Source organism: Acanthopagrus latus, chromosome 20 (genome assembly GCF_904848185.1).
Source record: "Acanthopagrus latus isolate v.2019 chromosome 20, fAcaLat1.1, whole genome shotgun sequence".
Taxonomy (NCBI): Eukaryota; Metazoa; Chordata; class Actinopteri; order Spariformes; family Sparidae; genus Acanthopagrus; species Acanthopagrus latus.
The window spans coordinates 19,091,760-19,108,623 of record NC_051058.1 but is presented as its reverse complement, the minus strand read 5'-3'; the positions used below and the strand labels follow the sequence as shown (position 1 = coordinate 19,108,623).

The 16,864-nt window shown below is 43.6% G+C and overlaps 1 protein-coding gene across 4 annotated transcripts in view; it reads right to left on the bottom strand.

The window, feature by feature from the left end:
• LOC119009814 (PH and SEC7 domain-containing protein 1-like) overlaps nucleotides 1-16,864 on the bottom strand; it is a 73,247-nt gene that overhangs the window by 29,235 nt on the left and 27,148 nt on the right. For 3 of the 4 annotated variants that reach the window (XM_037081436.1, XM_037081434.1, XM_037081435.1), the window contains 5 exons: nucleotides 11,289-11,483; nucleotides 10,607-10,687; nucleotides 9,880-9,992; nucleotides 8,959-9,017; nucleotides 7,168-7,257 (listed from right to left, as the gene is read on the bottom strand). In XM_037081436.1, the coding sequence (XP_036937331.1) occupies nucleotides 7,168-7,257; nucleotides 8,959-9,017; nucleotides 9,880-9,992; nucleotides 10,607-10,687; nucleotides 11,289-11,483 (538 nt within the window). Of the gene's footprint in view, nucleotides 1-7,167; nucleotides 7,258-8,958; nucleotides 9,018-9,879; nucleotides 9,993-10,606; nucleotides 10,688-11,288; nucleotides 11,484-13,885; nucleotides 14,273-16,864 lie in introns of those variants that run through there. The other variant, XM_037081437.1, reaches the window with a different exon arrangement.

The following is a 16,864-nucleotide window of genomic DNA, read 5'->3' as shown; positions in this document are numbered from 1 at the left end:
ACTGCACCGCCCAAACAACCTGCATGAGGACGACGACCTGGAGTCCTCTGACAGTCGTCTTACGTGAGCGGCAACAACAGCAGCAGCCTGCGGCTCGAATCCCAAAGAAAGGAAAAAAAAAAAACACATCGACAAGCCTCTGAGCAAAGCACTCAACCTCCGATTAGTCAAAAAGAAGCTGGCAGCCATAAGGGGAAACACCTGCTCACCAAAAAGCAAACCACAAAATAAATCTGCCGTTTTTTCCCCCCCTCCTGCTCCTCATCCTACTCAATATTTCACATCCTGTCTAAATCTCTCCGTCCGTCCCTCTCGGAGAGTCCAGACAGCTCGGGGAGAGGGGGAGCGAATCCTCAGCCTCACATCTCTGCTGACCGAAGCAGCTGTCTCCTCTTCACACGCCGTCTTTCTTTCTTCACTACGGCTCCCCGTGACCCCTCACCTTCAGCAGCGCCGCCATCTCTCTTTTTTGATTTCCAGAGTGAAAAAATGTGTGAGATTTGTAATTCGGTCAGTGTTTCAGCTGCTTTTGGACTGCAGGTGCTGAGGACGTGTTTCAAAAAGAGGAATCCTATTCGTTTAGAGGGCACATGAAAAAAAATGATCTTCATCTGTCTTATTTTTAAACATTTTATACATTAAAAAACACCCATAGGACTGAGATATTAAAGGAGTGACTGTATGCTCAATCTACTGCTCCTGCTTCACGTTTACTGAAGACAGCTGCACTGTTTTTACTTGCAGCTGATATCAATACAGTGGAAATGTTAAAATATCTCATCACTTAATAACACAGAGGTCTCAAACTACAAGGGGCCATTTCGAGTCAGCAAGATAATCTTATAAAGCTCCCGTCATGTTTCGAATTATTTTTGACACAAGGGTAACTCTATTTTTTTTCTTCTTTTAAATCAAGACATAAAAATGTGTTTTATATTTCACATTTAAAAGCGACGCTGGATATATCTATTATTGTCATAAATTCCATGAAACAATTAAAAGTCAGTAAAATGAGAATTAATCTCTCGATATCATCCAACATCAGCTTTAACTGTGAAAATGCATCATGAAGATCTCACAACACAAAGGAGCGATTTGGTGCATTTGTTTTGGGACTATTTTCAGAGGCGGATGAATCCACATTTGGAGCTCTGGTGAGTATCTGAGGCTGTAGGACGGCGTGTGTGTGTGTGGGATTGAGTCAACATAAGGCTGATAATGATTGTTTGCATTATAGATTCATCTCCTGATAATATATTAATGGTTTGGTCTACAGTGTGTCAAAAAACTGCTCAGCGGAGCCCAAAGTGACGTCTTCAAATTGCTTCTTTTGTCCAACCGACCGTCTAAAAACAAAAAGTCTCTTCATTCACTCTCATTAATGATAAACAAAAGCAACAAATTCTCACATTTAAGACGCTGGAATGATGAAACGTTTGACTTTTTTTGCTCAACAAATGACTGAAACCACTCATCTGTAGTCAAAATAGTAGTAAATTAGTTTTTTTTCATACGACTAATCAGTTAATCGACTGTGACCCAGCGTCATTGATGTGTTTGATGGCGAAGATAAAGATATTATTATCATTATTATCATTATATCAGCGTTTAAGCACAAATAGAGGACTGAGGAAGAGGAGAGTTGAAGCACGTCGCCTTGGAAAGGACAAACTGTCCTGTGGGCCTTAAAGCAAAGTGAGTTTTAGACCCTTTACACCAAAAGAAAAAAGTCACGTGTGTTGCCTCTTTAACGGTTTCCTCTCTGAATATGTAGTCAGTAATGACGTGTTTAAAAAAAAAAAAGAGGACCATCTGTCTTCTGGTTCCTTCCCCTCCTCAGATTTGACCTCCTTGTCTTTGCCCGAGCTGGCGAGGCCGTCGAGCTCTGGCACCGCAGCTCCTGTGCAGATTTCCGACACGCATAACTCGACTGCGGCGACGCGCTCCAGAATGATTTCTTCTCCCTCATTTACAAAAACAAATAAGTCATCCGTCTTTTTTTTTCCTCTCCCCCCTTGGCGTCGATGCCGCTAACGCAATCGATAACATCAGTGCACCTAATTACAGTTTGGAGAGCGCGGTTCGGGCGTCTGATTGAGCTACACAACATTTTCATTTCAGCAGAATTTCCTGCTCTAATGCGGGCTGGTAACCTACTTCAGAGCATCATTAGCTCCCACTTCAAGCTTTAAGCCCTGAGCAGCGCCGAGGAGCGAGAGAGAGAGAAGGAGAGAGTGTGAATGAGTGCAAACCTATGCATCTCTGAGACTCTCGATAAAGGAGGAAAGTTTCCTCCAAAGCACCGGCTTGGGCCGCCGCCAGAGCTTCGCATTCTGCAGGGAGCTGTGGTGGAAACACAGTCAGCAGCTATGTGGCGTGTTTTTTTTATTAACATGCGAGTTGGTAAAACAGGCTAAAGTAACATGAAGTGTTGATGAAGGATGAGAAGGTTACTGTCGCACTGGGACCACCAGTTTTTAATCATCTCTTTCTGTGTTTAATTGCTCAAACAGTGTGCTGTTACAGACGCGTTCGGTCCAAACACTGCAGTGCAGCAGAACCAGCTGACGGAATCCACAAAGTCTTTGAACGGGATCAACAAATAAACGAGCAGATTAATTACACAAGAGTACAAATTATAGCATGTCTCTGCTTCACACTTTGGTTTCACTTCACACGTTTGCAGCTGAACCATTTTTATTCCGCCGTACTTTACTTTTTGACATTTGGTCTCAGTCTTCAGACGAGCGTGCTTGTTAGTTTTAGTCACATTTAAGTCATTTTTATCCCTCAGAGCTTCAGCCTGGTTTTAGTTAATGACAACTAAAACATTTTAATCCAGTTATGTTTGACAAAAAGTCACTTTTTAGTCAAACTCTAAGCGCATTTCCCCAAATGTCAGGCTTCAATATCTTGACAAGACAAAGCTAATGCAGAGTTCAGTGAAAGGCTAATTCCATTTGTGGCTTATTATGTCCATAATATTGTTAATAATAACATTTCCCTCACTTGAAGTAATAGCTCAGATGTAGGAAGAACTACAGGGAAGCTTTCTTGACCCTGTCTACAAATGTCAACATGTTCTGAGTTCTCATGATTTAATTTCATTCATACAATGTTTTTTATAAATCATCCTCGACCTCCGATCATCCCAAAGACACGACTATCCTCTCTGTACATCACAGCTACCTGACTGAGAAGGAAATGTTCTGCAGTTGTTGAGTTAATGACGCCTGTCAGTCCGTCACATGTCTGCTGACTGAGTCTGGTGTGGGCGACCGGAGGTGGAAAATATGCTCTGGAGTACATTAAGATAATTTATAACCTCATTATGTCACTGCAAATGCTCTCATTTTTCTTTGGATTTAAAATAAATCTGGATGGAAAACCAAATGACATGGTGACGTTTTCATAAGTTGAGCCATGTAACGTTCATCCCCCGATCTTAGATCTAGTCAAACTGTCAAACGATGAGGAACCGAAAGCAAAACGATCAAAAAATCTTTTAATAACGAGCTGAAATCCAAAAAATGATTGCATCCAAAAAACCAAGAGGTGCAAAGAAGCAACACAAAACCAAGAGGAGCGAAGTTAGAAATCAGGAAAAATGTGAGAAAAAACAGAAACACAATACAGGAAGACATGGGACAAAACAGGACGAACAGACAAAGACATCAGGGAGTAAACACACTATATACACACAACATACACACAAGGGTTGATTGACTAACAACAGACAGGTGAACACAAGAAAAAAGGGCAGGAAGTCACACAAAAACAGGAAATGAAAAGCAGCATATGAGGGCAAAACTTCAAAATAAAACAGGAAATCAAAGACAGACAAACTGAAATGTGACTCAAACTCCTTCATCCCACATAATCTCCTATATTTATCTTCCCCGCTATTAAAAAGGTGGGATGGAATAAATAATATCGACGCACAAACAGAAGTCTCTGCTGGCGAGTGTGTCAGGGAGGGGCTGAGAAGAGGCCGAAGCTTCACACACTCACTTCAGTTGATTGCTCAATTTCGCTGCTCCATTGTGGCGTTAATGGGAAACATATCGCAAGGTTTGATCAAAATAGGCTGAACTGGTGCGAACGAGGACGAGAGATGAGAGAAAAGGAGAATGAATAACTGAAGAGTTACTGAGGCGAAATAAATGAAGCAAAAAAAAAAAAAAAAAAAAAGCTTGAAAACAAGACAAAGAAAAGAAGAAACGCGGGAAGAGAGGAAGCTAATTGATGATGAAAGAGGGAGGGGAGTGTTCCCCGGAGAGAGAGAGGACTATCAGCGGGTGTCGTGGGGATGCAGAGCCCCTCTCATTATTTTCCAGTCCACCAGGCAGCTGATTTCTGTTTTAGCTGCGGGCCTCAGCGGTTCAGATCCACCGCAGTGTTTCTGTCCCTCAGAGTGAAGCTTCGACACACGGCGCCGTCTGTAATAATCACATCGCACCGCGAGTTCTGATGGACGAGGCCAACAGAAACGCAGAGCTCTGATTTGATCCAACTTTGAATGGATGCAGACTTCATTTAATGTCTGTTTAGTGTAATAACTGCGGCAAAACAAAGATGTTTACATTCATTTGTGTCGTGAAATTTAATCGAAGGTGACACGCAGTCTTGGTTTTGGGCTTCAGCTTCTTCATTTCCTGTTTTATTTTATAGGTCATGTATCATTACTTTCCACTTCCTGTCTTTGTATTTTTCCCACCTGTAATCTGCTCGTCTTCTTTGTTGGTTTGTCTACGTTCCTGTGTTTGCTCCTCTCGTCTCTTCTGTCTTCCTGCTTTTGTTCCCTGTGGCTCTCTGGTTTGTTCCTGTTTTTTTCTATTACCCATTACTTTTTCTTGGACTCTCTGTAGACTGGTTTTCTTGCCTGTCCTTTTACTGACAGTTTTGCTTTGCTGCCAGAACAAAATGTTTGAGGATCAACAGTCCTCAAATAAGACTATCCAGCTGTGCTAGAAGTACTTAAGAACTTTGAGCTAATTGCTAAGTGTCAGCATGCTAACATGCCCCCCAAAATAATGCTAACATGCTGATGTTTAGCTGGTATAATCACTATGTTCGCTGTTTCACGTTTGCATGTAAGCAAGCTAACATAAACGCAAGCTGAGTTTTGCAGGGAATGCCATTTTTTGCTGTTTTCAGGTGAACATTTGCTTTTCTCTCGAGTCGTCACATCTAAATCACTCCTGTAGCTGCGCAGTCGCTCCTCAACGGACGCTGATTGGTTCAACCTCTGCATGTTCACCACTTGCCGCTGTGCAATCATGCAAACCTCCGACAGTTATTTGCTGTACTTGGTTCAAAATAAACCACTTTGAATCTGAAGATAAGAGAACGGGAAGAAGGGACGGAAAGAGAGAGAGGGATGGTAGAGAAATGAAGGAAAGATGTGATGGAGGCACAATGGTCGCCGCGACGCCGTGCTGATCTGAGACAACGTGTGAGATACGCAGTACATGTGTGTTTGTTGTGCAGCAGGGAGAAAATGAGGGATTTCTCCGGCTCGTTCCTAACGTATTTATCGCGCACACAAACATGACATACCAGATACACAAGGGGAAATGGGAAAGCAAGAAAATGAGCAGAGGAAATGAGGGATGCGAGGACGAGAGGGGGGGTGGCGGTCATTTTGTAGCAGGAAATGATGGAGCGATACAGTAACTGAGAAAGAGGAGAGGGAAGAAAACAAGAACGACGAGGAAAATGTGCTGTTGATTCACGCTGTACAAAACAAAAACTGTTACTATTCACAAGTGAATATTCAGCTGAATCTCACGTCTCTTACAACATTCATATTTGAGGAGCTGACGGGTCGGCTGCCATACAAAAACTGCTTTTCTTAACAAATAGCACCTTTAAATGTACGTATAAGCGTGGGTTTAGCAACAGATTTGTGGATTTAAAGTTTTGATAGTGCATCCTGATTTTGCAAACCACCCGTGAAAACCAATAAAATGGATTCATGGAGAGCTGGTGTAACACAGTCCAGAGGAGAAAGAAGGGAAAGTAAAGGAGAGGACAGAGAGCTTTACGAAAGAGCTGATCGGAGGTCAGGAGTGGGAAGGCAAAGAGAAAAGCGAGCGGAACTGGGCGGAGGTGAAAGAGTGCAGATAAAGGTGGCGGTGAGACACAGACTAGAGACAGAGATTAAACTGCAGCGGAGCTTAACAGAGCCAAGATAAGGAGCGAGTGAGAGTGAGAGTGGGCAGGCTGAACATTTAGAGAATCACAGAACAAGGGAACGAGAGAGGAAGAAGAAAAGAGAGTGTCGCTGCAGGCTGGGAGAGGAAAAGAGTCTCATTGAGAGAGAGAGAGAATAAAAGAGCGGGAGCTGGTGGAAGGTAGAAGGCTTGATTAAAACGACTGTTCCTGGATCTGTACGAGCTTTAATAAAACAGCTAATGCACGTCTCTGTTTCTTGCTCCGCCCGCCTCGCGGCGTGGACGCAATCTGCCCCGAACAACACGCAGCTTTTCATTTCTGAATTCATTCCCGTCATCTCGGCAGACGGACGCGGCCTCTCTCTCTCTCTCTCTCTCGCTCCCTCATGCATTATAAATACCCCATTACAACTTGTTGACTGGCACTCTGGAGGCCTGTGGCATGTTGACGGACCACTCAGCAGACAAAACTAATCAGCGACATCATCATTAGGTGCACCAATGGACAGGCAGCCGGCTCTGATTGGGTTATTTCGCCACATCACGCGGCCCCCCGGGCCCCCGTCTGACCCCTGTCTGATGGTTCGCCATCTATCGCGACCAAACTCAGCCGGGTTACGCTAATAGCCTAATCTAATGCTGTCGAAGGCACGCACAGATACCCGGAGGGCGGCTGCGTCTCGTTTCGCCTCGTCTCCAGACCACATAACAATTAGTCTTCCTGGCCGCGGCGAGGCTGGACCGTACCAGGAAGTGGCGGGCCCGGGCAGGCCTGTGATTGGAGGCCTCTGGAGAGGAGGTGAACGCCAGCTGGCAGTGAGCGGCGAGCAGACAGCCAGGCTCAGTCGCACAGATCTGTGGGACAATACAATGCTGGCACACACAGTCTGCTCGCTCTCATTTGGGATGTGTGTCTGTGCATGACAGCATGTGTGTGTGTGTGTGTGTGTGTGTGTGTGTGTGTGCTATTTTTGACTTGAAAGTAGCTTACTTTAAGCAGATCCTTGTGAAAATCTTGGCCGTTGTTCAGTCCTTCCAAGTTGCCAATGAACTGAGTGCACGACATCCTCTTGCCGATGTTCTGAAAAGGAGACGAACACAGTTTATTTTTTTTATTTCGCGCCGCACGTTCTTCAGACTCTTTTATTTCACACTCGCTGCCTCCTTAATGTCGCCGATTTCAATTAGCTCTGCGGATTTGCGGCACCTTTCTCTGACACGGGTTCTGCTGTCAGTGACGGGCAGATACAGAAACAGAGCGACGCTTCTTTTACTTCCCGAGTTAAATTATAACGATCTGAAACAGCAGTTAACCACAACCGTTCACACACGCTGCAGTCTGAGTCAACGTGTGATCAAATTAAATGTTCGGTCAAATTAAAAATAAGGATGGTGATGATGATGATTTACACAAAATGATCTGTCCATAATTTGTCGACGATATCTTTAGTATTAGCTTGACGGAACAGCTGGAACAATAATAGTCACAGTGTTAATCATGATGATGATAATTAGGGGAAGATAATCAGCCTCAACACTCTGTTGGTACTGACCCAACTCAGAGAAGCGACAGCTGACAATGAATACCTCATCAGATTCTTACGCTTCGTTTATTCTACCTAATTTCTGATTTAAATCAAAAATTGTTTTTAGGCTCAATGTTTTTATGGCTGCTTGCATTTAAACATAATTTTATATTTGTGAAATCCATTTTCAAGTCAATTCTGCTGCGATATCACTTCTGGAATTCCTCTTCTTATTAGTATATGTTCAAAAATATTACAAAAATATCCTGTCCAATGAATCCATTAATAAACTACAGTTTAATGCAGAAATTCTGATAATCATGCTGCTTTTTCTCTTCTAAAATAAACTTCATACTGTTGTTTTGGGCTGCAACTAAATAAACAAAAAGATTATTTTCACTGTTAATGAATCCATCAATTATAACCTTGATAAATCGATTTGCTGTCTGTTCTACAAAATTAAATATTAGCGTTCCCAAAACACAATATGACGTCCTCAGATGTCTCATTTTGTCCACAACACAAATATTTTCAGATACTTTCTTGTCATTGAGGAAAGAAACCAGAAAATATTCACGTTTAAGAAGCTGGAATCAGAGAATTTAGACTTTCATCTCTTCAAAATGTCTCTTGAGTAACTGAATATCAAAACACTGGTTGGTGATTAATTCAACAGTCGACAACTAACCGATTAATCGTTGCAGCTCTGCTGTTGGTCGGGCAAAACAAGCAACCTGAATTAAAGCATTTAAAAAGCTCACAGCCTGTATCAGTCAGACCTCCATGCTGAGGACGGCAGCGACGGTGACCTCAAAGATCAAACTTACAGTATATCTGTTAACTTCTGTAAAAACTTCTTATTCTTCCTCCCTAAAGCAGCTGATCCTCCACCAGTCACCTCTGTAGCCACTTTAATTAATCATTCATCCGCAGAGCTGAACTATCGCTGAGGAGAGCCGCCAATGGCCCAGATCTGCAAAGTGAGGCTCTGACTATAAAAGAATCAGATTAATGACAGTGAAAGGAGCTCAGAAGGCCGACCTGCAGACACAGATCACAGTCTTACAGTCCCAAAACTCCAGAGTTAATCAGAAAAGGGGAGAATGCAGCTGTTCAAACGTATTCTATTTGATTATCCTTTCACCTGACGGAGCACACCTGTCTGCAGCGCCTGCTGTACCTGCACGCTCACAACACAGTCGACTTTCTCCACCTCACATCCAGACACACGCGTTCACACAGCGCTCATCCCTCACCTGACCGTGCAGATCAGTGTTCAGCAGCATCAGGGCGCAGGTGAGAGTGTGAACTGCGTCTGGAGGATGGAAACAGAAAGTTAGCACGACTTCACTTACAGATAAAACTGCTACTGCTGTCTCTCCTGGAAATATATCTGGCAATTTAGCTTCTACATGTTCCACCATGTTCACCAGCTACGTAGCGGCTAACCGTAGCCATCTGCAGTTTGGTGTTGAGCAGGTAGAATACAGTGTGTTCTTCTGTGAACACAGGTGACTAATGCGATTGCAAATTACTGTGAAAGACGAGCAGAAACATCAAGACGTCAATTCGACGCCTTTGGCGGCCTTGAGACGCCCACTGGAGAGCCGGGACGGAAGTTTTTTGTGAAATCTTTGAAGACGTTCAGTGCTGATGTCCAACAGACGTCCTTACACGGCTCGAAATAAAAGTCTGAACCGTGTAATTTAGGACATCTTTTCAACCTCAGTTACAAACTTCTGAAGAATTTTGTTGTGGTTCAAAATGAACTGTTTCAGAGAGGACACATTCTGCCCGACGCAGGACAAGACATCTGAAAATGACCTCACAAAAATCCTCCTCGTGGCTCTACATCGTCGTCAGGGACGTTGAATTGACGTCTTGCCGATCTGTTTTGCTCGGGGGGAAGAGTGACAAAAAGAACCGAAACAGTGAAGTTCTATAAATCTTCTATACAGCTCGATAAAGTCGAGCCGAGTTGCAGATTCAGGTGATAATTCTCTACAGCTACATCTCTCACACAGTGTTGTTGTTTGTTTTTTTTTCTTTCAATCTGGTATAAAATATTGATCACGGTCGCTTTAAGGACGGCTGGGTGCATTAACTATTCAGCAGCAGATATATGATAGATATTTTCTGCGTGTCTTGAAACAACTCCTCTGCAGCAGCCGGCTCACCCTCCGATGGTATGACTCTTGGGTTGCAGTCCAAGTAACGCTTAGAGAAGTGTGACAGCACCCGCTCCCTCTCCTGAGTCTCGCCCATCAGAGCAAACTGCCTGAGGAAAGTCCTGCAGACACAAACACCGACACAGGGACAGTCAGAGAGGCAGGAGGCTTTTACTTTGAAAATCTCATCCTAAAACACACTTGTGTTAGCGTTACTCAACATATCGCTGCTTAAACCCCACTTAAATGTGTTTAACTGTATAAAGCTGAATGAGCTGAATGCATTAATAATATTTCCTCAGTATAACTTACATCTGAATCAACAAAATAAAAGCATATATATGTTTATACTGTACAAACTGTCATTTCACTCTAAATGCAAGGCCAAAGCTGCCCTCTAGAGAGCAGTGTTTAACAGTGCAGAGTCTCCAACACATATTAATAAAAGATTAAATTAAAACATGAGCAGATTTTTTATTTATCTAATTCAGGCCAAATCAAAGCCGCCGTCCCACAGAGGGAAGGATTAAAGAACCATGTGATGGGCAGAAAACACACATTTAGACCACAGTTGCATTTTTACGATGTCAACATTCATTCTTTAATAAAAAACACATGAACATAACATAAATATTTAACATTACTTCATGTGATAAACAAACTACAGTTAAGAAAAACACCGAGAATATTTGTTCTCATAATTCCCAGTGATGTTTTTAACATGTTGTGTTCTCACCGCAGCGCCTGGTCGATACCGAGGCCCGTGAAGTTGAAGAAACTCAGATACTCTTCTGCGACCATGCGGCTGAAGTCATTACTGCAGACACACAGATGTAAAATAACATATAAAAAGAGGGGAAACAGTGATGTGTGGACGACACAGGAGACAAAAAATTAAAAGAAAAGCACAAAACGTCAATCAAATGTTAAATAACTAGCTCTCTCAGCTCAGTTCAGGCCGTCGGTCGGTCGGTCGGTCGGTCGGTCGATGTGCACCGGCTCAGTCGGTTGGAGGTGCAGACTGAAGGCCGGGGGAGAGGAAGAGAGTCACAGGGAGACGAAAACCTTTAATCCCAAATTCTTTCTCATCAGCACGAGCAAGCAGCTGACAGACTGATGGGCTGATGGAGCTGGAGATCTGCTAAAACAGCACTCTGTAGGCAGAATCTTAACCAGGGCTGCCTCGAGTTAAAGTTAAAATATGGGTTGCTGTTTATGCTGTTTCAAACAAAAAAGTGCTTGTTAAATCTGTAAGATCCCTGATAATTATTTGACAGACACTGTGTGCAGGAAGTTACACAATACACAGACATCATAATGTCAAAACTGCTATTTATTCTATTTATTTTAGTTCATTTTCAACTAAAGAAACCTTTTTAGTTGAAAATCTCTGCCATGAAAACTCTCTACTGGCTCACTTCTTGCTGAGGTGTCGCGCCACATCCGACTTCCTGAAGCCGTCCAAGTTGAAAAGACGCTTGGCCAGACGCTTGGCGGCTGCCACGTCGGCGCGGTGGCTTCCGTTGGTGAGGGTGTCGCTGCTGCCCAGACCCAGTCTGTCGCTGAGGTCCTGGTCCAGCTCCGAGTCGGTCGCCAGGCGGGCCTTGTCCCTGCTGGGAGAGAGAAGGGGGGGGAGGGTCAGAGGTTAATCAATCAGTGAGTGATTAAAAACCAGACACACACAGGTGACCAGAGCGGAGAGGAAGATGGGAAATGAAGAGAACCAGGAGGGGAAAATGGAAATTGCAGAGGTTGGTAAATAATTGAAAAGGAACGAGAGAAAAAGGGATAAAAGGAGGAACAAAGAATGATGGTGCTATAATAATAAAACTAATAACTCCAGGATATTAATAATTTAATAATACTAATATCTGATCTCTGCAGTGCTGATCTTAAATCCGAGTTTCCAGCTCTGTGTGATGTTTTAATAACAGAATACTAAAAAAAAAAAAAAAGGAGGAGATGAAAAAAAGGCTGATCAAGAGTTATTAGCTTGAAAAAAAGGTTGATTTCTGTTAAATAAAATATAATGAAACATGCATGAAGACTGGTGAGAAGGATGAGAGGAGTCAAAGACACACAATAGTAAATAAAGCTCAAAGTCAAACACAACATTTGGCTTTGTCGCACGCTTTAATAACTGCACTCAAACGTCTCCTTCTTTTGCCAGCTTTCTCACTTTCTTGTTATCACCTCCTAATTAAGCCCCTTCAAAGCGTTCGCCAGATCAGAAGTGCAAAACTTATTACATCTCAGCTATTCTGCGATAATAATTTAAGCATGTTATGTCACACCGAGCGGAGACAGATCCTCTTTTCTGGCTTTGCTACGAGAGAAACGAGGTCTCCGAGTTCAGTTTCTGACGCTGACATTTGTCGCAGCCGTCGAGAGCTGTGTGACAATTCCAGTCACGCCGGAGCGCAACAATGACGACGGTCCAGCAGCTCCCGAGTTGTATTCAAAAAAGGCCAGAAACACTTCCTGAAACAAGCGGAGCTCTCATTTGGATTTCTCAGCGTGAGGAACAAGGCCAACAAAACCCACGGTCCCGGGGCCTTCGCTTCCCACACTTACACATCCTCACACTGTCAACAAGACCAAATCACACCAGAGAAAACAGTCATTAATAACACAATCTGACTGGTTAAGAAAGCTACGAGTTTCATAAAGTACACTCAGAGAACAACAGAGAGGCTGAGCTGGGACACAGCAGGGGTTTCAGGGCTGAATGCTAACATCAGCATGCTAATATGCTATTTGTTTTTTACAATGTTTAACATCTTAGTTCAGCCTTAGCTTGTTAGCATGCACACAATATACAGCGAAGACTGATATGATTTTTATTATCTCACCTTTGACATGATGTAGCTCCACCCACACTGCACCTGTATCACCTGCTATCAGATTTTGTCCACTCAACATTGTTCAGTTGTGTTGTAAATGCTATTTTTTCAATGCAATCTAGTATGTTTTTAACCACTGCAATGTACATATTGTGTTATTTTTATCATTCTAATTCAACTTTTCACAAAACTGAACCTCTTAGCAGTGACACACTGAAAGTCAGAGTGTCGCAATTTACCGTTTATCATCTGGAACTGTGAATTTTATGATATTCTGATATCGAGCGGGGGTTGTCCCCTCCGACATGCGTCATAATGACATCCTTAAATGTCTGAACCGAAGTAAATGTTGATATTTTGATTCCATAAATATAATCTTTGACCTGCTGGTGACACTAGAGGGAAACTCATCCATCCGCTGGGGGCTATCGGTGTTGTTCCCAGTTTCCATGGGAGTAAAATCAATTGGTTTAGAAAAAAAACACAAACTCCAACCTCATGGAGGCGCTAGAGGTTACATGAGGGGATCACCAAAGTGAAGAGGCTCCTCTGGGGACCATGAACGTCTGTATAAAAGCAACTAACAAGAAAACTTACACTGCCATGTTGTTATACTGTAGAAAACAGAGAAAACAAGTACGTTCTTAAGATATAATATGTAACTTTTCTTCATTAAAACGTCTGAAAAACAACTACTCTGAGCTCTGTTATACATCAGTGTTCACACCAGAGGAATCCACAAGTAAACTCGAGGTAACAGTGTCTTTCATCTGGTCGCTCGTCGCTACAAGTTCCTGGAAAACATCAGATGATACTTCAGAGAGCGAGGAGGGAAGTCAGCGAACACAACTGAACAGACTGCGAGTAAAACTTTACTTTGTCTTTGAACGTTTCTGCCTGAGTCACAGTCGGACAGATTCTTTTTTTATTGGCAGTAAATGAAGACAACAACTCCCATGATGCCACGCTACTTCATGACATCATCAAACTGTATAAACACAGAGAACTCTGGGTTTCAGGAGGGCGACACAGTTTTTTTTCCCAAATGACATCTGCTCCGGTGAACAGGCTTCCAAACAACATAAAAGACTCTTTCAGTTTTCCCTCTGGCCAAATGGGAGACTGAAATCGTGCGGCAGACAGGTGAGACAGGTTCCTGGGCGGGTACGTACCTGTGACAGGACCGCCTGACCGACAAATACCTCTCCTCTCCGACTGCAGATGAGCCGTGGCAGCAGAAGACGGACTGCGTCCTCACCGCCGTCCCCTGAACGCCACCTCGCCTCGCGCTGCTCCCCCGCCCGCCCCCTCCTCTCCTCCTGGCCTCGTAACCTGAACGCATCACGCAGATGAACACCTGTAGCCTCTCCCGACCCGCCGGCACACTCTGACATTCCTCAGCTCTGGTTCTGAGTCAAACTGAGCCTCCTTCGCGTGTCCCCCTTTTCCTCCGTCCTCCACTTTCTCACTCTCCCTCTGTGTTTGCTGTCATTTGATCTTCGCAGTGAGATTCCTCCTTCCCCCCCCCCGAAAAGTAAAAGAGCTGTTTGTCCTGCTCTGTCTGTTTCCCCTTCTGAGTCTGTTTGCTGTTGTTTCTGCTCGATCTCTTCACTCCTCCCTCGCTCTCCCACCCTGTTCCACTGTGTAAACTCTCACCGTCCCCTGCTGACCTTGGATTCGAAACATGGCATGAAACTTTGGCTTGTCTGTTGCCTAAAAAAATCCTCCCTCTCCTTCACCCTCCATTCATTCCTCCCTCTCTCTCTCTCTCTCTCTCTCTCTCTCTTTCTTTCCCCCCTCCTCTTCTTCTTCGCTTCTCCAATTACACACACTCAGTAGATCCATCCTCTGGGTGTTGGACAAATAGTCTACCTTGTTTCTTGTGTGAGCTGTTAGCACACCTACAGAGAAAACAAAGACATGAGGTGTCGGGTTTGAGCTCGCAGCGATATCTTGCTGGGTGTTTCCTGGAAGAGAAACGTGGCCTTTTGTCAGCGTTCTGAGGCCTTTTGTGGAGCGTGTTTACAGCAAACGCTTTATCTGGGCCTGCAGGCGTGTTCATAATCAAAAAAAAAAAAAAAAAAAAGATTAGGCCACCACCTGTTGGCATTGTCTCATCAAGAGGCAGCACAATGCCGAGAGGTCCTGAGAGAATTCCTGGTGTCAGCCTCTGCTTCGGCGGTATCCCCCCCTCCCCTCCACTCGGTCCACCGGGCAGCTCGGCACAATGAACCACTGTCTCACTCTGCAGACCATCTGAAAGAGTTGATGTGAAGGGGAAGCAGGAGGGGCGGGTGGAATTCCAACTTTTATCAAAGTATGGACGAGGCCTTCAGAAATATTTTTCTCATCAGCTCCCCTCCTGGATTCCACCGCTCCGGGGGGAAAAGCCGGAGTTATAAAACCGAGATAAGATCAGCGCTGAGCAAACATGCACCTGAGCCGGTCCAGTGTGATTTGATTTCTCGTATGAAAAGGCAGTTAAAAGAGAAACGTGTGAGCTTGTGTTTGAAGATGATAGAGGAGAGAGAGAGAGAGACATGAAGCTGCTGAGCTGTTTCTCACAGTTGTTTTGTTGATTGCCAACATGCAGCGGTCAAAAGTGAAGTCTACGGAAAAGCTACGGAAGTCCTGTGAGGCAAAAAACATCTAGTGATCCATTTTCGAAGTCCGATCTAAACTTTTTTTTTTTACTGTGTTTATTAATAAAACTTCAAACAAACTTTATTTTTCCAGCACCTTTCACCAGATTACAATGCAAAGTGCTTTAAAATGACTAAAAAAAGATACTAGATTAGATACTAAGAGCATAAAATAAATTAAGAATAAAAGATAAAAACAACCAATAAAAATAAAGATCAAATCAAACATTACGTGTAAAAATGTATTTAAAATATGTTTAAAAAGTAAAATAAATAACAACCATTAACAGTAAAATAGAGATAAATTAAATAAAAAAAAAGGATGATTATATAAAAAACAAATAAGACTTTTTGTGGAAACAGGTGGAAACATTTTTTGGAGATTTTTTTTTCTATGCCTGTGAAAATAAATCAAACATTTCTGGTGCAAAAGATATTTTCATAATTTTGTAACTTCAATATTTTTTCCCCGAGTGTTTGCTAGGTGTTACTCATTTTGTGCAAAAGAGGTTGAACATTTCACTTGTTTTATGTGCTACACTGTCTGCTGTGGTGCTATATACATAAAGTTATCATTATTATTATTTTATGAAAGTGATAAAACCTGCAGTGTGTCAGAAAGACGACCAGCTGAACCCTGAGACACAAACACACCTCTGCTCCTGACAAAGAGCTCCACAGCTTGATTGTTGTCCTCTCCTGCCACCTGGTGGTCAAAGTGACACACTGACCTGGTGCAGCTCCATCAGCTCTACCTCTGCAGTGCTGTCACAGTTAGTTAGGGTGACATTCACACAGCCAGACTACCTCACAGACACACACACACACACAAACACAATGGCAGGCATTTCCAACACACCCGGGACAGTGGTGACACAGATTTCTGCCACAGTTTGAATCCGTCACATCCTGTCACAAGGACGAGGATGTAAGACGGTTTGAAGGAAGCGTCTGTCCTGCTGTCAGTGAAGGAACGAGTTCACAAGCCAGAGACGAAGATTCGCTCTGGACGTGGAGTAAAGTCTGGTGTACTGCAGGTGAGAGACTGTGGAGAGTTAACATGAGGTCTGTGGTTCTCTGACAAGTCAAGGTGAGTCCCTCACTGCTGCAGCAGCCATCTGCCACAGACACACACACACACACACACACACACACACACACACACGCGCACACACACACACACACACACACACACACACACACACACACACACACAGAGGATGCACTTCCAGTAAACAACCATTTAAAATCACCTACAGATACACACATGTGCACAAACTCAAACACCTACAGATTTTGGGGGAATATGCACAGATGGATGTACATATTAAACACACACACACACACACACACACACACACACACACACACACACACAGCAGAGGGGCCACAGGCAGCCATCGAACGACCTTCACTCTAACTCCAGAATAGCACTGCAGCAGCGCTCTGCACAAGGAGAACGACACCGACGGAGACAGTCGGCCGCCTGGAGACTGACAACAGTCCGTT